This window comes from Ahaetulla prasina, chromosome 7, assembly GCF_028640845.1.
Source record: "Ahaetulla prasina isolate Xishuangbanna chromosome 7, ASM2864084v1, whole genome shotgun sequence".
Taxonomy (NCBI): Eukaryota; Metazoa; Chordata; class Lepidosauria; order Squamata; family Colubridae; genus Ahaetulla; species Ahaetulla prasina.
In genome coordinates this window covers 39,410,161-39,435,860 of record NC_080545.1, presented here as the reverse complement: position 1 = coordinate 39,435,860, position 25,700 = coordinate 39,410,161, and the positions used below count along the sequence as shown (strand labels likewise).

At 41.2% G+C, this 25,700-nt stretch overlaps 1 protein-coding gene across 1 annotated transcript in view; it reads right to left on the bottom strand.

Moving 5' to 3' along the window:
* TMEM117 (transmembrane protein 117) overlaps positions 1 to 25,700 on the bottom strand; it is a 476,640-nt gene that overhangs the window by 352,695 nt on the left and 98,245 nt on the right. The window contains exon 3 of the mRNA XM_058190221.1: positions 21,853 to 21,985. Coding sequence (XP_058046204.1) covers positions 21,853 to 21,985 — 133 coding nt within the window. The remainder of the gene's footprint in view (positions 1 to 21,852; positions 21,986 to 25,700) is intronic.

Here is a 25,700-nt window from a genome sequence, read left to right as displayed (position 1 = left end):
ATGTGGCCAGGTCATCATGTGACTGGGTGGACATCAGAGGTGGGTTTCAGCAGATTCTGACCAGTTCTGAGAACCATTAGCGGAAATTTTGAGTAGTTCGGAGAATTGGTAGTAAAAATTCTGACCGGACTGTGCCCCCATCTATTCTCTGTCTCCCAGATCCCAGCTGATTGGGAGGAAATGGGGATTTTGCAGTAACCTTCCCTTGGATTGGGAAGGGAATGGAGATTTTACAGTATCCTTCCCTTGAAACACCCACCAAGCCATGCCCACCAAGCCATGCCATGCCCACTAAGCCATGTCCACAGAACTGGTAGTAAAAATTTTTGAAACCCACCACTGGTGGACATGGCCAATTTAGCAGTCCATTTTGTCAATTTAGCAGTCCATTAAACAATACACAGCAAACCTCTTTTCTATTCTTCTTTTTAATATTGCATTTAAGTTTTTGCTTTAGGTTTTCAGAGCAAACTCATTAGGCTGGAGATGTTAACCATGCTCATAATATTGGCTGGGCTTTTCATATTCATTGCAGCAGCCACAATGTGAGGAGCTGCGCTGTTAGTACTTGCCCCCCCCCACCCCAATTGTCAGCAGCAGGAAGCGCTTGGGAAGCAGCTGCATCCCAAGTGCGTCCTTTCGCAGTCCCTTCACTTGTTCTGTTCCCCAGGCTGATGCCCACTCCCCTGCCTCACCCACCTCTAGGGCTTGCACCAGGGTGAGCAGTCCCATCATGACAATTGCGCTGATGGTGAAGATGGTGATTTTTTCGCAGGCTGCAGCAGCCAGGCCTCCAGTCGCATGGCTTCCCTTCATGCCATCACTGTTGTCTCCACACTGGCGCAGCCTAGGGCCAAAGCAAGCCCTTCTTCCTACAGCTCTGCCCGGGGACTCAAGGCCAGCAGAAGGTAGTGTTTCGCCGCTTCGGTTCCCCAGCAGACAGAGCATCTGTGAAGTGCAGCCAAGGCCAGTCATTCGGGGTCTCAGCAGAACAAGCAACCAAAGCCTGCCTCCACCAGTGCACCTGCCTCCCCTCCCCCAGTTCTTGGAAAAGCCGCTCACCGGCTCTGGGCACCTGAGGGAAGTGCCAGGTGGCCATTTTGAAAGGGGCGGGAGTGGTTTATGTAAGCCGTGGGATACAACCTGAGCCTCCTCGATCAGGGCACCTCCATGGGAATTGCTGCCTGGGGAGGGGTGTGGCCAGCAAAGGCGGCACAGTGTGGATTCAGGGGCTCCTGAAGAACGCTGATTTAGGGGACTCCCCAGGGGGTCATAGCTGTCCTGCAGAGACAGCGAAGAACGGGGGCACAGGCTGGTGTGAACAGGGAAGACGCAAATTCCCTGGAGCATCGATATTTGCTTTTGACCCAGCAGAGGAGGAAGACAGACATTAGGAGCTGTCAAAAGCCGGAGTGGCCACATGGAAGGAGGAAAGAGAGCAAGGCGACCATCTGGGTGAGAAACTAAAGTCTTGAAAATTTTCATCTCTCAAACTTTAAAAAGATTTTTGAAAAGTTATGGCAAAGAGGAGAGGGGAGGCAGAGAAATAAGACTACCTCCCCACTTCCAGAACAGTGGTGGAAGGGCAGAAGCCAGAAATAAAAACTAATTAAAGATTAATCACAGTAAATTCAAAGCAAATTTAATGGATTGAAAGCAGATTGGACAGAGAGACTTTGTATGGCTAATGAATCGTTAGGAATTGTTATTTAAAATTTAAATTTCGCCTTTGAAAGCTTAAAGCGGAAAAAAGAAGAAAGACTTTTAAATAAGCGGCACTGCCATCTAATGGCGATAGAGAAATTAAACAGGAGTATTGTATAGAGGAAGAAAACAGAGAGACCTTGAACATTGTTTTGGAAAATGGCAAGAAGCTTCTGATAAGAAGTGGTCCTGTGATTTTGTAACAGGAGGAGGAGAAAAAGAAGAATGAAAGTTTTTGAAAACTATCTGGATTAAGCTGCTTGTTCTGCTTTTTGCTTTTTTCTCTCCTTCTCCTGTCAAAAGACTTTGGAATAGTGATATTTGGTCTTTTTTTTTTTTTCTCGTGGCTTTTTCCTTCTGGATTAAAATATTTTTTTATTTTTTTATTTTTTTCTTTTTTTTTATTGAAAAAGTTTTTACAAAAAAAAAGCTTTCCCCCCCCATTTCCCCCCTCCCCCCTCTACCCCCCTCCCCCTCCCTCCAAAACCCCCTCGCCCCCAACTTCCCGGAACAAACACAAGGTATAGTTAAAAATAAAACAAGCATATGCTAAAAATTTTCCCTCCTAACTCTGTTAACTCCTGCAATTCTCATCAAATCCTAACCTCCCCCATAGCAATCAAAAATAATACATCTTAATCATTCAAAGGCAGTCTGATATCTCTTAGTCTGATATCTATTTCGGATATAGTCAATCCATTTTTTCCATTCATTTAAGTATTTCTTGTGTATTATCTTTCAAAAAGGCTGAGATTTTTGCCATCTCAGCCATATTAGCAACTTTCAATATACATTCTTCTATTGTAGGTAGTTCTTTTTTCTTCCAATACTGTCCTACCAGTAGTCTTGCTGCTGCTACTAAATTTAAAATCAATTTAGTCTCAATTACTGTACAGTCTGTGATAATTCCCAGTAAAAAAAATTGCGGTAGGAACTTTATCTTCTTTTTCAAAACATTTTGTATAATCCACCAAATTCTTATCCAAAAAGCCTTAATGTTCTTGCAAGTCCACCAAATATGAAAATATTTATTTATTTATTTAAATTTTTATACCGCCCTTCTCCCGAAGGACTCAGGGCGGTGTACAGCCAGGATAAAAAACAGTAAATATACAAAGTTAAAAATATCAATTTAAAATACCTATTCAATAGTGGCCGAATTAAAACCGTCAGATTGACCAACCTAAAATACCCCATATAAAATTACAAAAGATTAAAAAATTTAAAAATTTAAAAATCAGTCCAGTCCCGCTTGAACAAATAAATGAAATGAGTTTTTAATTCCCGACGGAATTATGTAGCATCGTCACAATTACATCTCCAACATTTTGCTTGCATATCTGGATACATACACGATAGTTTCTTAGGATCTAAATGCCATCTATAAAACATTTTGTAAAAATTTTCCCTTAAATTCTGTGCCTGCGTAAATTTAACATTTCTAACCCAAACTTTTTTCCAAGTTTCCAACAATATAGGCTCCTGAAAATTTTGAGCCCACTTTATCATACAGTCCTTTACCAGATCCCTTTCAGAATCTATTTCAAGTAACACATTATACAATCTCTTTATATGCTCCTGAGACTGGTTTCTAATTTGCTTTACCAAATTTTCCTCATTCTGCACTATACCAATTTTCTGATCTTCCTTCCATCTAGCACGTAATTGCCCATATTGAAACCAAGTATAATAATAATAATAATAATATTTTAATTTGTATACCGCCCTTCTCCCGAAGGACTCAGGACGGTGAACAGGCAGATAAAATATAAATACACACATATAATTTATTAATTAAAAACATAAGTATAATTTTTCCCTTCTTCTTTTAATACGTGCAGAGATTTTAATTGCAAACTACCTCTTTCAGTATACAAAAGATCTTTATATGTAATCATTTCCTGTTTCTGTTCTATATTTATATTCTCTATTGTATGTCTGGGACTTGCCCACATAGGAACCTTATAATTTAGTTTGTAAGAGTATTTTTTCCAGACACTCAAGAGAGCAGTTCTTAACATGTGATTTTTAAAAAGCCTTATCCACTTTTTTGTCATAGATTAAATATGTATGCCATCCATATAGTTCAGTGGGACTCAACCCTCCAGGGCTCCACTTCACAAAGCCAAGCCCCTGGGGAGATCTACCACTCTCCTGCCGCTCTGTACTCTCCCTTTCTCCCAAGGAGAGAGCTTGAAGCCGGCGAACAGCTGATTTTCGCTGTTTCACCGGCTTTTATGAAGTTTCAGCACGAAGCACCTTGTTTCAGCGCCCGACAAAGAAAGGGGCGCCACCGGAATTCCTCTTTTTTTCTGTGTGTATGTGTGTGTGTGTGTGTGTGTGTGTGCGATTGGTATAATTTTTATTTTTACTTTTGGATTTTTTTCCCCCTTTTTCTCTCTTTTCTCTTTTTGCAATTTTTTTTTTTTGGAGAAGATACTTTATATATTTTTTACCTATACTGAGTGATTGGATACTTTGAAACCTTGAAATTTTGGAAGTTTGTAACTGGTGAATTTTTATTTTTTGTCTCGATTTGGCTTTTTTCTTTTTTCTTTTTCTTATTCTTTTTTAATTCCCTTTTCTTTTGCTTTGGGTTTTTGGGTGGTTGTTGGTTAGCTTTGGATATTTTTAGATAAACGTAAGTGGATTGGGAATTGCTGCCTGGCCTGGCCTGGGTGTTTGGAAAAACAGTACACTGCTGGAAAGGGAGTGGAGGAAGAGGGGCCTTACTCAGAGGCCAGCTGGCAGATAAAAGCTGCAAGGCTCTGCCATAGTTATTTAAGGTGAGCCATCCCCGCGTGGCTCTCAGGTCCCTGCACAACTGGCCTGGAAGTGGAGCATCACCTTGCGCCCATACTTGTCCTCCTCCCAACTGGCCGCCGGCTCCTTGATGTGAGCACAAGCTGCTGGTTGGAGCAAGAGGAACCACAGTGCTGGGCTCCCATGGTGTTCTGTCCCCCCACCTCAGTCCGGGAGACACGAGAAATGACTCAATTAGCTGGCAATTTAGTCCATGGCAGCTATCAGCTCTGGCAGCAACCCAGCGAGCGTCTGCCAAGGTTTTTCTGTTATCTTTCTTGATGCCGGCGTGTCAACCAGGAAGTCAGAAATAAACAGCACTTCAGCTCAAGTTCTCTCCAGGCAGTTTGATTTGTTCATCACGAAGTACTATAGCAGCCCCTCCTGCTTTTATACCCTGTGGGGTGTGGCTCCGTGACTCAGCACTTTCTAGGCCTGTCCCACCCCTGCTTCTGTTGTTCCCGCTTCTCTTGTCTATGAAACCTGGGATCTAACCAGGACTGATTGTCCTCAGCTGGGTCTGGAAGCGTTTCCTGGGCGGGGGGAGATACAGGAGACAGAGGCCTTGTCACCTCTTCCACCTGGCCTGCCTCTGGCTCCTGGAGCTGAGCCAGAGAAGCCGGCCCTGCAGAAGGGAGCCCTGATGGCCCTTCCCCCTTACTCTCTGAGTCACTCTCTGGCAGGGGGCCAAGCCTGGGGGGGCGGGGCTGGAGCCACAACACATGGCTGTGACTGCCAAGGCATAGCTATAATTGGAAGAAAAGGTTGCACGGCTTTGGTGGAAAGAGAGACACCTGGCAGCATGGATGAGAAGGCACAAGCGAGGCAGTGGCTGCTCTCGTTGGTAACTGAACCCTTCTGCACCCTTCAGTTAGATATGCAAACAAACATCCTAACAATGTGTGATCACATTGTTTAAGTTGTTTAAGAAAATAAAATTTCTCCAGATGTCTTTTAATAGTGTTTTTGTGCATGAATATACCTTTCAGATAATAAGGGAAACCCCGAACAAGAAGAAAAAGCAAAGAAATATGGCACATTTAAATAGCTATTCTCATTAAGAGCTCCCACTGTTTTAATTGGGTTGAACATTTTTAGTCTCCTGTAATCTCTTGATAGGCACAGCTAGTAATTTGTTACCTCCCTAGGAATGTGTTGTAAGATTTTTTAAGGAAAATGTTGAGGAGAAAAAGAAGCTTTTTCATTCACTGATTAAAAGAAGCACAAGATTTCTAACAGATAACCTATGAAGTGTCAAAGCTTGATTTGACAACTTTGTAAAGTTAGAATCTAATAGGGTATTTGTTCCACCTGATGGGTTGCTTCCTTTTTAATATAGCAAATAAAGTCTTGCATTCCAGCAATGGATCTTCAGACCACCTTAACACTAAATATGCCATGGAATACTGGTTAAGCTTTGTAATGTGGGAAGTATACCCCAAAATTTACAGTGCCACAAACCTCACAGCACCAGAAACCACAGAAAACAGTGCCAGGAGACTCAAGCCAGACGTTCTCCCTTTAAGAAAACCCCAGGCAGAAGCACCAGCTGAAAGGAACACTTAAGTAGAGCCATTAAGATAAGGGGAATCAGGCTAAAAATAAACTCTCCAAGGTAAACCGAAACTCCCTTTTTCCTGCCTCCCTGACAGGATTAATTCCTAGGACAGGAAAAACAAAAGACCTGGGACCAAGATTAACCGAGGAAAACAAAACCCAGGGCAATCAGAAACACATCAAAAACCATCAAGCTGTAGGAGCTTTAAAGGGAAATAAAGCATAAAAGGCTCAGAGTCACACTTCCAAGTTTGCTGCAAGCCAGGAACGCTCGACCTGTGTCACTACTTTTCTTGCCTTCCTGGATTAAAGGATCTCTTTTCTGGCAGCTGGCTTCAGTGTCTATTTCTTCTCAGCATTGGTGACTGCTTCTCAGCTGGGAATGAACCAGGGAAATTTCTTCCAACAGTAATCCAATCAATTTTATCATTGCAAAAATGGCATGCTTATTTTCACTGCATCAGATTAAAAGGAAAAGGAAAAGAAAACACATCTGTTTACACAAAGCAAATGGTGGAAACATTGATCTTTGGCGGCAAAGAGAAAAATGTAAATAGAATCACACTCAAAAGAAAATCTATTTTCTTAACATTAACTTTGAATTTGCCAACTTCATATTGACCCTGTAAAGTTCACACAATAAAAACAAAATTACAAATATACAAAAAAATAGAAAACAAAATGTAATCAAAGTGGTGGAAGTGATAATCACTTCTTCTCATTTGGAAAATAAAGAAGAGAAGAGCCAGACAGAATGGTCTCCCTACTTACTTTTGACTCTGGTCCCATCCAGAGCATGATTTCCATTAGATTATTTCTGATTAAGATGATTTTAAAAAATTGCCCATTCCTGTTCTATGCAAATAAGAATATTTCATCTTTAAAATGTCTCTGTACTATGTCTAGTATATTGAAATTTTTCTGGTCTACAAAATATGATAAAAACAGAAGACAGAAGCAGATTCCATCTCAATAAAAATAGCTGAAAGAATCAAGTATCTGATTTCATTCCTTCAAACTACTTTTATTAAGGGTTGGCCATAGTGACTATCAAAACTTGAATAATACAAAATCTGGAGAATACTTCTAAAGAAAGTTGGGCAGCAATTTTGCTGAGCAGTAATGGCATTCTAAATCAGGGGTGTCAAACTCAATTTCAATCGGATTTCTGGTTTGACGTCACAGCAAGATCCGATGCAAGGAGCGGGGCTCTGTGAATTTGTGCTGAATCCTCCTTGTTGGAGGGCCCCCCAAGAGGCTAAAGTCACCCTGTAGGGGTGACAAAGAAAGGAGGGGAACCGTGAAAGTTGCAGAGAGTGGCAGCTCTCCAGCTGGACCATCCCATCCAACGACAAAAAGGAGAAGTAGCCATTATGGCTGCCATGAAGCTGGGGCAGCTAATGAAACAAAGAATGTGCTGGAGCGATGCAGATGAACGGTGGTTGGAACTAGGTGAGGTGATTCTTTTTTTTACCTAGAATCTAACCCCCAAAGACAATAAACCCTGGAAAAAAGACTCTTTGGTTTACATTTTTTAAATTTTATATTATTTATACATAGCGATATGTGAATGGTGTGATATCTGAGTTTATACATTTCAATAAAAATAAATATCATATTCTTATTTCAATAAAAATAAATATCCCTTCTTATTTCTATCTCTATTTTTACCTTTTTTTCCCCACCTTTCACTATAATATTCAGACATGATAATAAAATTTCTTTTCTGTTCCCTACTATTACCACACATATTTTTCTTACAATATATTCTTTCATTTTCTAATCACCCTTTATTTAATTCTAACATGTTTTTATGCTTATTTGATAATACTATCATTCAGATTCTAATTTTCCAATTAAAAACTTAATTTTTCCTCATATCTCTGTTCATATTTCTCATCCTTGAAATTCTACTATTAATACACATGTTTAAATTAAGATATATTCTTCCATTATCTAATCACCTGTTATTTAATTCTAGCATTTCACCGTTAGCATATTTTTATACATATTTAACTTCTACACTACATACAAAATAATTATCTATTATATAGTTCTAATATTAATGCACATTATTAAAATATTTTCATGAAATATCTTTTGCTTTGCTTTCAGTTCCTTTTTCCAGTTTCTTTTTCTGCTGACAGCAGCACGGGCAACAGAAGCCACCTGAGCAGCATGGCGGGGTGGTGGTGGAATATGAGGCAAGGCGGGGGGTGCGGAGCTGACTCCCTTGCCCAGCATGGCTTACCTAAGTGGTCTGCCAGCCAGGCATTGAAGCGCTGCAACTGCCGCCATGAGACAGATGGGGGGGGTCTCTCCAAAGTGTGTGTGTGTGTATGTATGAGAGCAAGTGATCCCTGCTTTAGTTGGGGCATTCAAACTGCTGGCAGCAGTGGGAGGGGGAGCCAACTGAGTAGCCGTTTTTCTTCTCGTTCTCACCACTCAAGCAGCACAGGCTCTGTGGGATAAAAGGGCCTCTCATTTCTCTCCTGGCATGGCGAACTGCAGCGTCAGTTGGGGCATTTAAGCTGCTGGCGGTGGCAGCCACCTAATAATTGCCCCCTCCACAACCAGCCCCACCTGACCTGCTCCCTGCCAGCTGGTGCAAAGCCTCACCGTTCTTCTTGTCCTCCCCGCCCAAGTGGCAGTGGGCTCCACTGAACAGGGTCTCATTCCTGCCCCAATGCAGCCAACTGTAACAGGCTGGATGTGGGTGTGAAAGGCCTATACATGTGGGGGAATGTAGTCCTAGACTACAGTGGTGGGTTGCTACCGGTTCAGTCCAGATCTTGTGAACCAGTAGTAATAGCAGCAGGAGGCTCCGCCCACCCACCCGGACATCATCATGGATGCTCTGCGCATGCACAGAGGTCCCACACGAGCGAAGCGAGCGCACGCAGCCATTGCGAACCAGTAGCAAGATAAGTAGAACTCACCCCTGCTAGACTAGAAAAATGTTTTGGGTTATTTACAATATGCTCACTTGCCCCACTGTCCAACAACCAAATGTTTTTAGTGACTTTGTTGTTTGCCTTCACCACAGAAATCTGTGTGTCTTCTTTCTTCCATTGTTGTGCTTTCTCTTTCCTGCTTGTATCTTTTAATATTCTTGCTGGACAGTTTCTCTAGATATGCAAAGTGGATATACATGCAAAGCAGCATTTTACTACACAAACTTTATCTCCCATCTTGTTATTTCTCTTGAAAACAGTTCCTTTCTGACGGAGGTGTAAATTACTTTTGTTTCCCCTGGATGGAATGTTTTTTTCCAATTGTTTCTATTCTTCTTCCAAAAGCCTCCCAGTCACATAGCTCATAATTGAATCACACTCGTCCATGGACTCCAGGCTTGTTATTAACATGTCCCATGTATCATTAAGGGAGCTTAATATAATATACACTTTGTGTGCTTCTGAAAACACAATTCCTCGCTCATCTAACACAACAAAGGTTTTCCTCATAAACTGAATGTGATCTGACAAACTTTCTCCAGACTGTAACCCTTGCTCTATAAAGTTTTCTGGTGAGAATAACTTTGCTGTTTCCAGTCTCCCTTATATAAATTCTGCATAAGGCCAGCCAGCATTCTCTAGCAGATGTAAGCCCAAGCACATGTATTCTCTTCCAAACACAATCTTCCAAGTATCTTCCAAAGCAGAAAATTATTTTCTCTTTGCCCCTCTTTATTGAGATCTTCTGGAGGAATGCTTACAACTCACCACAAATCCTTCCTCCACAGAAAAATCTTCATCTTTAGGCTCCATGAGAGATAATTTGTCTCATACAAAGGGAAAGAGAAAAAGAAAGAAAAGGGGGCATTGACTTCCAATTCTTGTTCGGTGATTCGTTGCTTGATTATCTTTCCAGAATCTTCCCCAGTATTGAGGTTAGGCTGATAGGTCTGTAGTTTCCTGGATCTGTTTTTTTTTTCCTTTTTTGAAGATGGGAACTACATCAGCTCTTTTCCAGTCCTCTGGCAGCTCCCCTGTGCTCCAGGATCTTTGAAAGATATAGTTCAGTGGTTCTGAGATCTTGTCTGCCAGTTCCTTCAGAACCTTGGGGTGTGATCCATCCGGTCCTGGTGATTTGAACTCATCTAGGGTAGACAGGCGTTCACTTACCATTTTTTCCCCTATTTTAACCTGTGTTCCTAATCTGTTTTTTGTGGTGCTGTTTTTGAATAGGTTGGATTGTTTTTTCCTTTTGTGTAAAGACAGAAAATGCAAAAGGCAAAAAATGAGTTAAGTAGATCTGCTTTCTCCCTGTTGCTTGTCATCTTCTTGTCACTTTCTTCCAGCAATGGACCAATTGTTTCCTTGACTTTTTTCTTGTTTTTAATATGTTGAAGAAGCTTTTTTTGTTATTTTTTACTTTTGTCGCTAGCCTTTGTTCATTGTGAGCCTTAGCTTTCCTCACTTCATCTTTACAGGCTCGGACTATTTGCTGATATTCTGCCTTAGTTATTTGCCCCTCTTTCCACTTTTTATACTTGTCCTTTTTGTCTTTCAATTTGTCAGATAGTTCTCTGTGCATCCATGCTGGTTTCTTTTGAGATCTATTATTTTTCTTCTTCACTGGTATTATGCTAGACTGTGCTTTTATAATCTCATTTTTCAAAATTTCCCAAGCTTCTTGAGTTGTTTTCCCCTTGAGGATTCTCATCCATGGAATCCTTCTCAAGCTCTCTCTAAGTTTATTGAAATTAGCTCTCTTAAAGTCCAAGACTCTAGTTTGACTTTGTTCTACTACTTGTATTTGCTTAATGTTGAATTCCAATATTGCATGATCACTTGCCCCCAAAGTTCCTGTAGCTTCAACACCTTCTATCATTTCATCTCTGTTAGTGAGAATTAAGTCCAATATCGCTAATCCCCTTGTTGCCTTCTCTACTTTTTGGGAAACAAAGTTGTCTGCTAGGTCACTGCAACTACATCGCAAAAAAGGCTTTAAGAGTTGTAAACCTAATCTTACGTAGCTTCTTCTCCAGAAACACTACACTGCTAACCAGAGCTTATAAAACATTTGCTAGACCAATTCTTGAATACAGCTCGCCTTTCTGGAACCCATACCACATTTCAGACATCAATACAATTGAACATGTCCAGAAATATTTTACAAGAAGAGTTCTCCACTCCTCTGAATACAATAAAATACCTTATGCCACCAGACTTGAAATCTTGAATTTAGAAAACTTAGAACTCCGCCACCTTCGACAGGACCTGTGTTTAACTCATAGAATCATCTATTGCAATGTCCTTCCTGTTGAAGACTACTTCAGCTTCAATCATAACAATATAAGAGCAAACAATAGATTTAAACTCAATGTTAACTGTTTCAATCTTGATTGCAGAAAATATGACTTCTGTAACAGAGTTATTAGTCCTTGGAACACACTACCTGACTCTGTGGTCTCTTCTCAAAATCCCCAAAGCTTTAACCAAAAACTCTCTACTATTGACCTCACCCCATTCCTAAGAGATCTATAAGGGGCATGCATAAGAGCACAAATGTGCCTACCGTTCCTGTCCTATTGTTTCCTCTCATTATCCAATTAATTAATTAATTAATTATCCAATTAATATAGTTATCACATACTTATGCTCATATATATGCTTATATATTATATAGTTATTTTCATGCTTATGCTTATATATACTGTTGTGAGAAATAAAATAAATAAATAAAAATAAATAAAGGTTTGTTAGGAACCTGTTGGATCTTCCACTTGGTGCAGAGTTTGTTTCCCAGTTGATGTCAGGGTAGTTAAAATCCCCCATTACTACTGTGATGTGCTTCCCACATATCTTTGTTAGCTGACTAGCAAAAAGTTCATCTACCTCCTCTGTTTGGCTGGGTGGCCTATAGTACAGACCTATGGCAATATCATTTCCCCCCCACCTTTTATATTGACCCAAATGCATTCAAGATAATTTTCATCATTGTTGTGCTCTATTTCTGTAGAGATGTCGCTATTTCTTATATATAGTGCAACTCCACCTCCTCTTTTATTTGGTCTATTACTTTTAAATAATTTATATCCCTCTAGCTGTATGTTGCATTTGTGGGTTTCATCCCACCAATTTTCCATAATGGCAACAATATCATATCTGCCCTCATTTACTTGAATTTAAACTGGTATATCATTTTCTTTAAATTTCTCTTAATACAGGTACTTTCAAATACATTTTGAGATAACTATTTGAGATCTCTTAATACAGGTACTCTCAAATACATTTTCAATATATTTTGAAATATATAATTGCCTACTTTAAGAATTACTTAAGCAATGTGTGTGTGTGTGTGTGTATGTGTACATGTATATGTACATGTAAACAAATACATTTTTGAATTTTGAGTTAAACCTTTCTTTCAGTTGCACATATCAACCAGAGAAAAATGCATCCTGATTCCAGTTAACTTGTTAAGTTTAAGTCACTCCTTACAGCTCACCTTCATGGAGTAAAATCTTTTTCTTCTCCGGAGGTTTTCTCAAAGACTTATAGGACTTTCCATCACGGATCCGCTGTTAGACCCCTTGTAATTTGCATACCGAGCAAATAGATCAACAGATGATGCTGTTAATATGGCTCTGCACTACATCCTACAACATCTTGAGTCTCCAAAGACCTATGCAAGGGTCCTCTTTGTAGACTTTAGTTCAGTATTCAATACCATCATTCCAGACACTCTTCTAACTAAGCTAAACCAGCTACAGGTACCAGAACAGACTTGTAAGTGGATCACAAGCTTCCTAACAAACAGGAAGCAGCAGATGAAGCTAAGCAAGATCACATCAAATACCTGTACAATTAGCACAGGGCCCCCCGGGCTGTGTGCTCTCCCCACTTCTCTTCTCTCTGTATACCAATGACTACATCTCCAATGATCCATCTGTTAAACTACTGAAGTTCACAGATGACACAACAGTGATTGGTCTCATTCGAGACAATGACGAATCCGCATATAGACGTGAGGTCGAATGACTAGCCTTGTGGTGTGACCGTAACAATCTGGAACTGAACACACTCAAAACTGTAGAAATGATGGTAGACTTTAGGAGAAACCCTTCCATACTTCCACCTCTCACAATACTTAACAATACAGTATCAACAGTAGAAACCTTTAAATTTCTAGGTTCTATCATATCGCAAAATCTAAAATGGACAGCTAACATCAAAAACATAATCAAAAAAGGACAACAAAGACTGTTCTTTCTGCGCCAACTCAGTAAGCTCAAACTGCCCAAGGAGCTGCTGATTCAGTTCTACAGAGGAATTATTGAGTCTGTCATTTGCACCTCTATAACTGTCTGGTTCGGCTCTGCAACCCAACAAGAAAGACACAGACTTCAGAGGATAATTAGAACTGCAGAAAAAATAATTGCTACCAACCTGCCTTCCATTGAGGACCTGTACTGCATGAATCAAGAAGAGGGCCATGAAAATATTTACAGATCCCTCACATCCAGGACATAAACTGTTTCAACTCCTACCCTCAAAATGACGCTATAGAGCACTGCACACCAGAACAACTAGACACAAGAACAGTTTTTTCCCCAAAGGCCATCACTCTGCTAAACAAATAATTCCCTCAACACTGTCAAACTATTTACTAAATCTGCACTACTATTAATCTTCTCATCGTTCCCATCACCAATCTCTTTCCACTTATGACTTTATGACTGTAACTTCGTTGCTGGCAATCCTTATGATTTATATTGATATATTGACCATCATTTGTGTTGTAAAGGGGCGTTGGTACTTACCTGAGACGCACCTTCTAGTTCAGTGGAGACAGCAGTCAGAGTGAGCGGGTGGAGCTCCTCTGTTCAGATTGGATAACTGAGTCTGTTGAAGCTGAAAGTCCCGCCCCTTGCTGCTGGGAACCCCAGATTTTGATGAAGGCGAGAAAAACCAGACTCAATGCGTCGTGGAAAATAGAGAAACAAATTTTAGTATCCAAAACAAACAAACAAAAGAGGATCCAGACCGAAATAGGGAGGGGCTGACTGCTGTCTCCACTGAACTAGAAGGTGCGTCTCAGGTAAGTACCAACGCCCCTTCTCCGTTATGGTGGAGACAGCAGTCAGAGTGGGACATACCAAAGCCTAGTGTCCCTAACTACGGGAGGGATCGGTCTGGACAGATTCAACCTCAGATACAAGTACCTGCTGCAGCACCCTACGGCCAAAGGCAGCTTCAGCCGAAGCACTCTGTAGTCCACTCTGTAGTGTCTAATAAACGGAGAGGGCGACGACCAGGTGGCTGCCCTGCATATCTCTGGCAAGGATGCCTCAGTAGACCAGGCCGCTGAGGTAGCTGCACTGCGAGTGGAATGCGCTGTTAAACGCGGGGGCCTAGGCAGGGATCTCATCTCGTAAGCCTTAGCTATCGTATGCCTAATCCATCTGCCTATAGTGGACGATGTCACTTTACGCCCTAAAGAAACAGGAAGGAAAGACACAAACAAGGACTCTGTTCTCCTTAACTCTGCTGTTCTCTTAATGTAAATTCTCAAAGCTCTTCGAACATCTAAAGTATGCCAACGGCACTCTAACCCGTGGACTGGGTGAGGGCAAAAATTAGGCAAATTAAGTTCCTGCATGCGATGGAAAACTGAATTTACTTTAGGAATGAATGAAGGATCCAAACGGAGCACTACTCGATCCGGATGGAAAACACAAAGATCACTGCGGACAGAGAGGGCAGCTAATTCTGAAATCCTTCTGGCAGAGGTGATAGCCACCAAAAAGGCAACCTTACAAGTTAATAGCCTCAGAGAGGTAGACCTCAATGGCTCATAAGGAGGCCCTGTTAGGGAATTTAGGACCAGCGAAAGATCCCAAGTGGGATATCTGTGGACCACGGGAGGACATAAATCTTGGCCCTTTGAAAACCTCCTGATAGAAGGATGTTGAGACAAGGAAGTCAGTGGATCACAGGATAAAACCGTGGAAATAGCTGCTACCTGTCTACGAAGTGTGTTGGGAGCTAACCCCTTGTCTAACCCTTCCTGCAAAAATTCCAATATATGCAAAATGGAAACCCGGAGTGGAGAAACCCCCGCCCTTTGACACCAGGAACAAAAAGCCCGCCAAGAGGCTGAGTAAATGCGCTCAGTGGAAGGCCTCTGGGACGCTAACATAGTCCGGATAAGCCTGGCAGACATATTGTCTCTTCTCATGGCGCCCCGCTCAAGCGCCAGGCGGTCAACTGGAGCCATAGAGGATCTGGATGAATCAGAGCCCTTTGAGATAACGACACTCTGCTGGGAGGAATCCTCCAGGGGGGAGCCACTGACAGCGACTTGAGATCTGCGAACCAAGACTTCCGAGGCCAGTGAGGGGCGATTAAGATGACCTCTGCCTGTTCCTCCAGAATCTGACGGACCACTCTCGGGATGATTGAGAGAGGCGGGAACGCGTAGAGTAACCCCTCTGGCCATGGACTGCGAAGAGCATCGACTCTCTGCAAGATGATCTGGAAACCTGGCAAAGAAACGAGGAAGCTGCGTGTTCTGCCGTGTTGCGAACATGTCCACCACTGGAGTGCCAAATCGACGTGAGAGGTCGTTGAACAGATCTGGATGCAGACGCCACTCCGCCTGGTCGATGACTTGACGACTGAGCCAGTCTGCCTGAATATTGGACACCCCTGAGATGTGTTCTGCAGTCAAGGACAGAAGATTCCGTTCTGCCCACAGGAATAGGGTCCTTGCTTCCTTCATCAAGGACTTGGATCTGGTGCCCCCTTGTCGGTTGACATGAGCCTTGGCTGTGATATTGTCCGTGAGCACCAGTACATGCTTGCCTGATAGATGGTTCTGGAAAAAACAAAGAGCTAGATAAATAGCCCGTAGCTCTAGCCGGTTGATAGGAAAACGGCGTTCAGTGATGGACCAGCTCCCTTGAGCCAGCAGCGATTTGAGGTGTGCACCCCAACCGAAAAGACTGGCATCCGTAGTTACCACCAAACGATGAGGCTCGTGCAAAGGAGATCCCTTGGAAATCGCCGATGACAACCACCAGAAGAACCTCCTTGGGCAGTAGGACTTTGGAAGTGGAATTGCCTGTGCCCGCTCTTTGCAATGGCAACAGGAACCACTGGAGGTCTCTAGTATGAAATCTCGCCCATGGAACGATGGAAATGGTTGAAATCATCTTTCCCAGGAGTTGGGATAATGACAGCAAGGAAACTCTGCTTTCCTTTATTAAAGAACCAGCTAAAGATCTTAAACTACTCTGTCTCTCCTGAGATAAAGAGACTCTACCTAATATGGAATCAATATTTGCTCCTAAGTGAAGTAAACAGGTTGAGGGGGTCAAATGACTTTTCTCTATATTAATAGAGAAGCCATGTAAAGAAAGAGTCTGAACTACAATCTGTAAATCCTTCTGGCCATTGACTCTGACGATGATAAAATTAAAATATCATCCAAATAACAATAAAGTCGAATAGGTATGGACCTAAGATGAGCTGCCATAGCAGCCAAGATCTTGGTGAAAACCCTCGGGCAGAAGACAACCCAAAGGGCAGTGCCCTATATTGATAGTGAACCCCTTATAACAAAACCGAGAAACTTCCTATGATCCGGGAAAATAGGGATATGAAGATAAGCTTCAGTGAGGTCTATGGAAGTGAGGAAGTCGCCCTTCCGAACGCCATCTAGAATCGAACGAAGAGAGTGCATTTTAAACTTATGATAAACAATAAAACGATTTAGTCTCTTGAGGTCTAAAATGGGCCTCCAGCCCCCCGAAGATTTGGGAACTAGGAACAAAAGAGAATAAAACCCATGTCCCCTTTGCCTTACGGGAACTGGTTGAATAGCCCTAATCTCCATTAAATGCTTAACTGCTGCCGCCATATGGACCCGTTTATCCCTGTTCCTAGATACCGGACAGCGAATGAAAAAATCTTTTGGAAAGGAAATAAATTCCAGAGACAAACCGTATCGAATTGTATTCTTAACCCAATTATCAGAAGTAGTGAACTCCCATTGATCCGCAAAATGGGCTAACCTGCCCCCTATGGGAGGACTAGCAATGCACCTATCGATGACGCCGGAATGGACGACTTCCTCCTCCACGAAAGGGCCGCTTGGAAGGAAAGGGCCTACCCCGTGAAACTCTATCATGACCTCCTCTTTGTCTAGGAGCCCAGGACCCCTGGAACTTGGAAGAACCAGCCCCCCATTCAGAACCTCGACAGGAAGATTGACGAGAAAGGAGTAAATCTGGCTTCCTCTGCGATAGACTGAAGGTAATATCTTTCTTTTGTCTTTAGTCTCGACCAATAGAGGGTCCAACGCAGCACCAAAAGTAGCTCCCCTGCGAAGGAGCCGATGCCAGCCTCCATTTGTGGCGGGCATCCGCCTGCCAATGTCTAAGCCAGAGTAAGCGTCGAGCCGTCAAAGCTGAAGCCATGGATTTGGAAACAAAGCGTATGGCATGTAAAGTGGCATCCGAAAATTGAACAGCTGCAATTATCTTATTCAGATCCTGGTGGATACGAGTATCCTCTGCTGGAAGTTTATCCTGTAATTGTCTGAGCCACAACAAGGTGGACCTATTAAAGAAAGATGCTGAAGAAGCCGACCGGATTGCCCAAGCTGCACCTAGATGAGCTCTCTGCAGGACTTGCTCCGCCCGTCTATCCTCTGGACGAAGGTTCTCTTCAGGCTGGCCCGGAATGGATGAGGAAGATGCCAGAGCTGCAACTGGACCATCTACAGTGGGTGTCTGTAGAGCTGAAGCTAATTTGGGATCCACATTGAAGAAACGTTTGTCTGCTGAGGAAGGAACCGTAGAAGAACCAGGGGCTGTCCACTGGCATTTGATTACATCCATGAAAAGTGGGGGTGCTGGAATAGAATCCGGAACTCGGTCAGGTTCAGAAAAAAGAATGTCAGATGCACCCTTGGAGGATGATGCCACAGGTTGATCCGAGGAAGAACTCAATTGAGCCACATTCTTTGCCTTGAAAAGCAAGGACTTAAAAAGACTAGGAGGAAAAAGACCAGTAAATGCCGGCTGGTCAGGTAATAACCCTTCATCTTCAGACAGGTCAGGGTATCCCCTTTCTAATCCCTCCAAAAGAGAGGGATGGCTAGTTACTGAGTGGGTAGGCGAGACTGTACCCAGCTGTGACTGCATTTCCTCCTCTTCAGGATCCTCCTCCCTCACTGATAGCCTTGAATGGGACAAGGAAGCCCTCTCAGATATCTGCATGCCCGATAAAAGGGTCCTTTGAATCGTCTGTTCAATGATTGCCTGAATATGTGGCGAAACAGGCAAAAGAGGCTCTGCCCCCTGACCAACAACGTGGGTTGCAGTAGAAGGAACTATCTGAGAAAACTCCTCAGGAGACTCAATAACTGGTGCATCAACTGTATGAGAAACTGGAGGAAGGGATCCCCCCCATAATGCGTCTGTAGGAATATCCACTAGGCAACATTGTAAGGAAGCTTGACCAGGAGAGGTAGAAATAATACCCTCTCGAATAAGAGACCCAGCAGAAGTACTGGGTTCTGGATTGGCCATTGAAGAAGAGGGTAAATTAGAGACTGCCCTACTACATATTCTCTTATCATCCCTCAGAGATGCTTTAGACGACTTACTGCGGCCTGAAGTAGGTGGGGCCTTGGTTTTCTGCTTGGAAGCACGGCTGCACTTTGCAATAGGGGCCTTGGGAGAGACCCCTCCTGATGGACCTTGCTCCTCCGGCAATGGAGACCCCTGGTGTTTGTTGGATTTTGCCAAGGCCTTAGGCATGATGAAATATTAAGTTTCTAGACCTCAATAAGGCCAAAGAATCACTTCTCCTCTTTTTTTAAAAAAATTCAAAATGGCGGCCGCCAATAGAGAGAGGGAGAAACTGACTATTAAAGTCCAAACTGGAGGAGAACTGCAGCTGAAATAATGAGAGCACAAAGCTCCACACCCAAATTAGCCCCTAACTCCGCCTAATGTAAACTTCAGGACTAATCTTCTGAAGACTCACTCCAAATGTGCTCAAAATGGCGGCCGCCAATAGAGAGAGGGAGAAACTGACTATTAAAGTCCAAACTGGAGGAGAACTGCAGCTGAAATAATGAGAGCACAAAGCTCCACACCCAAATTAGCCCCTAACTCCGCCTAATGTAAACTTCAGGACTAATCTTCTGAAGACTCACTCCAAATGTGCTCAAAATGGCCGCCGGAGTTTGGATAGGGGAGGGGCGGAGTGAGCACTAAGCTCTAAGCGTCTCCTTCCGCAGCTGCAATAAGCGATCCATTTAAACTGTTTTGGGCGGGAAAAATCAGATCGCACGAAATAGGAGACGGAGGGCTGGGTAAATTGCAGGCTACCCTGTGGGAGCGGAAACCAAATTCCTCAGCGATCATAATTAAAGCCGGGCGGCAAACTAATCCAAACAATTTCTATACCGCCCAGCAAGCCCTCGGCAGTGCTAGAAGCTGCCCCAACGATACTGGGAGTGAATAACTCCACTCATCCAATCCCTGCTGGCTTCGGAGGCGCTAAAAACCCCACCAAAAATATCCTGGAACGCCTGCAGCTCAACAGGATTGAAGCAGAAGTAATAATCACTTCTGCAGCCAGTGGAGAAAAATTAAGAAAAATGTTACTCACAAGTATGTATCCTGCAAGTCAGGCAGGGAGATCACAAGTATGTATCCTGCAAGTCAGGCAGGGAGATCACAAGTATGTATCCTGCAAGTCAGGCAGGGAGAAATCCACAACGCAACCGTCCAGGCTGAACAACTGAGTCAAAATCTGGGGTTCCCAGCAGCAAGGGGCGGGACTTTCAGCTTCAACAGACTCAGTTATCCAATCTGAACAGAGGAGCTCCACCCGCTCACTCTGACTGCTGTCTCCACCATAACGGAGAATGTTGTACCTTGTCTTTTTATGTACACTGAGAGCATATGCACCAAGACAAATTCCTTGTGTGTCCAATCACACTTGGCCAATAAAAACCTCTATTCTATTCTATTCTATCCTATTCTATTCTATTCTATTCTATTCTATTCTATTCTATTCTATTTTTTTTTATCACGAGATCCTCAACCTTGTTAATGTCCTTAAAGAAAAAGTCCCAAATTTGTTTTTTTTCCTCAATGCTCTTCTTTCAGTTGTTTTGAAAGGTTTACATTTGAACCATAGTAGTTAAAGTTAATATCCAGTTCTTCCAAAACTGTAATAAACCCCTCTGCATTTTCAGCTACTTGTGAAGTTGCCTCAGCAGTTTGGTAACATTTTTCAAATGTTTGCATCTCAGAAGTAATATGAGAAGATTTTTTATCATCAGAGAACAGCTGGTCAACAAATTGGTATATTTTACTTAGAGACCTTTCAAATGTATCTCTAATACTTTGCTCCACCATTTTGGCTTCCTCTTTTAATCAGAATCAGAAGATTTTAGCCATCCACAGCTAAGAAAAGTAAACTACCAGTTGCTACAATAGTAAACTAAAATCACAGCTTTCAATCTTCATCTTTCTCCATCAGCTTTTTCTTTTTTTCTCAGCATACTTCCTTATTTGGCTTGCTTTAACAGCCTTCTTCCTTCTTCTTTGAGACAAAAAGAGATCCCTAAAATGGTGTGAGTCTTCAAAAAGGTATAGCAGGCTGTTGCTAGAAAGAGCCTCTTTTAAGTTGATTTAAGGAAGAATAATAGTTGTTGAAGATGATTAAGAAGAGAAAAGCATAACTTACTGTCTGTTTGAAAGGTGAATTTCAAAACTACGGCTTTCAATACCGAACAGATTGCAGCCCCTGCCCTCCCAGCTTTTGGCATGCAGATAGCTTCAGATTTCAACCCCAGAAACCATCTGCCAATTTACAGCTGTATTGAAGAGTTCCGAGGGAAAGTTCTTTGACACATCCTGGCTGGATAGATCATAAAAGCTGATCGGATGCCAGTTCCTTCAGTTAGAAGGCAGAACAGCCACACCCCAGGGAAAAATCCTTTGGAGATCTGTCTCTGGGTGTGTGTTCAGTTAGCCATGATTCCTTTTCTCCACTCCATTTCCCTCCCTTAATTTCCTATTTTCTTTTCTTCTTTGTATTTTATATAATAAAATAAAAATGATAAATGAGAGAGATAAGTTGTCTCATTAAGACGAGCTACCGGAAATCCTTTTCCAATTCCTGTAAGGGATAACATTATGCTGTCTTTATAGGCCAACAGTCCTCAACCTTCCTCAGGCTCACAAAGAAACTTTTACCTCAGAAAAATACTACTGGCTCTTCAGGGCCCATAACCTGTCAGGGAATTGTGTAGCCAGTGTCCAAATGGAGTCAGAGACACTGACATGAGCCAGTGGTTTTATATAAATAAATATATTTACAGTAAATAAGATAAGCAAAAAAGGATCATCGACAGGTAAATCAACACAGCAGGAACATCATGAGTTAAATCACAGAGAGCACACAAGGCACACAGAGGAAAAAAGACAGGAAACAAGGAAACTCCCCCCTTTACTCTCATAGCAACCAATTACAGCTCAGATTCCCTCATGCAGTGCCCGGCTTTCTTTAACCAATTAGCTATAACTGTGTGTTCTTACTTATTATCCAATTCTTCACTGCTCCAGCTATTAACAGATATTTAAAATCATCAGTAGTGGTTGGAATTTTTCTTCTATAGTTATTAAGTATTTTATACTTGGAAGGATATGATTTCATTAGTTCCCTTTTATAAAACTTACATATTTATCTATTTATAAAATTCTAATCAATGAGTTATAATTAACAAAAGGAATATCAGAAAGCTACAGCCTACCTCATGTCACCTGCCATAAGAAGACATAGATTGTAGATATGAGAAAAGATGAAGAGAAAAAGTATGGTGCTGAAAAACATTGTCATCCAAGACCCATGATCCTCTCGAAACATTTTCAACCGAAGTAGCTGACCTGCAAAGATAAGATATTAAAAATGTATTCAGGTTTCTCAAAGAACTTCCTACTATTCTAGAAAAGACAGAGAATGGTACAGATTTTGTAAATATGCCAAGGTTCAGCTTTAGCTCCATGAATGATTCACAAAATAAATAAATAAATAAATAAATAAATAAATAAATAAATAAATAAATAAATAAATAAATAAATAAATAAATAAATAAATACTTAAACTTCTCTGCCCCTTGTAATGTGGCTTGGAAAGTTATGAGTCAAATCCATGTTTCATCCATGCAACATTCCCTAGAAAATAGCTCTTTTACAAAAAATGTTGTTTTTAAATGGCTCCCACTGAGCAAGACTTTCTTCAGAAGTCCTTTTCCTCTACATCTTATTTTTCCACATTCAGTACTTTTTGATGGACCTGTTGATGTATTATACTAGAAAGCCGATTGGACAAAAGTATTATTATTATCTGAAGCAGAAATTTGAACAGTACAGCTTCCATTTCAGGTGCAGAAACACCCAACAGTTTAATATTATTTGGCTTATATTACAATTCAAGGTGGAAGGCTATATTAGACTGCACATGGAAGGCTGCTTCTCCAACATTTATTTTTTCTTCACACGCTTTAAGGGCCAGCTTCTCCTTCCCTTCCAAGAAAGTACAAACTCTTGAGAACTTTGTATTTCAAAAGGAATATTTTATTGAAAGGGAGGAAAGCAAGCCAAAACTCAAAGCAGGCTCTGGGGTCCCTCAGGGCATGCAGTTCAGGATAAAGGAAATTAGGAACCCCTGCCCACCTTCCAATGTGGATACCAGCCAATCTGCAGGTGTGAACACAAATTCCATCAGCCTCTCTGAGAAACAGATACAAAGAGTTTCTCAAAGTCATTTTACAATCCACTCGTTCCCCCCTTTTTCCGAGGTGTGAGATTTTTTCAGGGATTCCTGGCATCAGGCAATGGTTATAAATCAGGGTAAAGTTTATACAAAGAGGATCAGGCAAGAAATTGGATACTTAGGAAAAGAACTAAATGTGACACTCCAAATCCCCCCCTTCTTCCACGAAGAATGGCAGATACACAGATCTGACACACAGTATGATTTGCCTTCAAGGCTTCTGATGTATTTGATCTAGAAGAACCTATAAAAAATATATATTAATACTATTAATAGTATATTAATAGTATACTACTATTAATAGTACTAATATATTAATACTATTAATACCCTTAAACTATTTATGAGACAATGTCCAGGACAATTTGGCTAATGAGAGGACAGTTCTGCAAAATGGGAAATCTTTCTAAGGATGCAAGACAAGGAAAATATAGTATGTAGTATAGAATCATTTATCAGTTTAATTTGTTAATGTTGAAAGTTCTCGTTCAAGTATTTTGATTCTTGAAAGTTACTGTTTGAAACGATCAAAGCAATTATTACATGATTGAATGACTGAATTTCAATGAGGATTTGACTGTAGTAGGACTAAGGCTAGATTTGTACATGCAGCAATAAGATGAAGTGATTAGTGTCCTGGCGCTATTATTTGGCTGTCACACTTTAGGCAGCAGGTTGAGAGCATCTTATCCCATTTATAGCCTCATTGCAATCAGAAATCTATGCTTCATAAAGTGGCACATGGGAATATAAGTGCAGGCTTCTCATCCACCTTATTTTTGTTATATATTTATGTGTGTGTGCATGTTTGTGTATATACAGTATATATACTATGTACCAAAGTTAGACCCTTTAGAAAAGGATATAAATTACATGACATTTTTGAACTGGTTGCCATTTTCTTCTAAACACTTCTTACTTATTCTATGTATGACTTTTAAATATTACTAAATATATCAACATTTTACCTGAAAAAAATAACTAATAAATTTAGGGGCATATTTTATATATATGCCACAAAATGCCATGCTGTTAGTCCCACAAAGACCACAAAGGTTGTTTTTACGCAATGAAGCAGAGAAAAAAATGGGATGTTGCACCACAATTATTTGTTTGGAAATCTATTCATCTGTCCCCTATAAGGTCATAGAAGCATATGGGCACTTGGCCAACACCTTTGACTTGAAGGGTTAGGACAGGTTACTACTAAAATATTATTTCAGAAACATCAGAACTATGTTTTAAACTAATGACCCATGGTAGTGTAGTGGTTACATTGCAGGCTAATTCTGCTGACTGCCAGCAGTTCAATTCTCACCGGCTCAAGGTTGACTCAGCTTTCCATCTCTCTGAGATTGGTAAAATAACAACTCAGATTGTTGGGGACAATATGATGACACTGTAAACTGCTTAGAGAGGACTGTACAGCACTATAGAGCAGAATATAAGTCTAAGTGCTAAGAAGAAGACTACAGCAAGCCACCGCTATATGGGTATTCCTCACTTATAATCACAATTGGGACCAAAATTTCAATTGCTAAGCAAGGCAGTTGTTAAGTTTGCATTGTCTGATTTTACACAATTTTTTGTGTAAATCACTAGTTATTAAATGAATCACATGGTCATTAAACAAATCCAGCATTGCCCATTGACTTTGCTTGTTGGAAGTCTGCTGGGAAGGTCCAAAACAGTGCAACTGTAATAAATATACCCTGGTGTCAAGCACCTGAATTTTGCTCATGTGACCTTGGGGATAGTTATAAAGTGTGAGGATTGGCATAAATTTCTTTTTTCAATGCCATTGTAACTTTGAACTGTCACTAAAGGAATGGTTGTAAGTCCAGGACAACCTGTACTGCAGCCAAAAAACTACATGGTTCATCAATGTAATCACTATGAGTCGACCTTGATTTACAGATGCCTTTTAATGAGGGGTAACATAAAGCGTGCCATAAGATGTGTATTGGCTTAAGACAGTGGTGGTGAACCTATGGCACGCGTGCCAAAGGTGGCACTCAGAGCCCTCTCTGTGGGCATGCGGGCCATCACCCCAGCCCATTATATGAAAAATGGGAACAAAGTAATTGTCTGCAACATCGTTTAATTACAAAGATAATTTCAACATTTTTTCATTGATGTCAACATTTCCTCATCAAACATTTGTTTTATTGCAACACAGAGGAAGTAGCAGCATTTCTGTTTCCTATCAGCTTCCATGGTTTAATAGTTATGATTATCTTATGGAAAACAGTAAACACACATGATCAATACGTCATTCTGGTCTCATGTGAAAGTGTCAGTTTGGCACAGCTCATAGTTAATTTCAGGTGAAAGTGTCAGTTTGGCACAGCTCATAGTTAATTTCAGGCAACAATGTAATACAGTGATGACCTGAGAGGTTTTCTTTAATTGATTTCCATTTCTAAAGGTTTTCCAATGTATATCGCTGAGAAACTGTGCACATGTATTCAAGCAGATCATTAAAAAAATTAAATGCAGATCCTAACAAAGCATTTGCTTTTTGAAACTGTATTACTGGAAGTACAACATGGAAAGCTTTCTTGCAATGTGAAAGAAAGAGTGACAACAAAGAGCAGAATACTAAACCATCCACTTCTATCTCCTTTAATTAAGTTTAGCAAGCAGAGGTTCTTGTGTCAAATCTATTTATTTGAAAGATGCCATGTTTCCCAAAAACTATGTCAAAATGTGAGTCTGGATGGGCAGCATATATGAAAAGAAGAATTAACAACAAACATTAGGTACGTTTGTCAAGACTTCCATTCTTTTTTAAGGCACCCCTCTTATAACATTCAGCTAGGACTA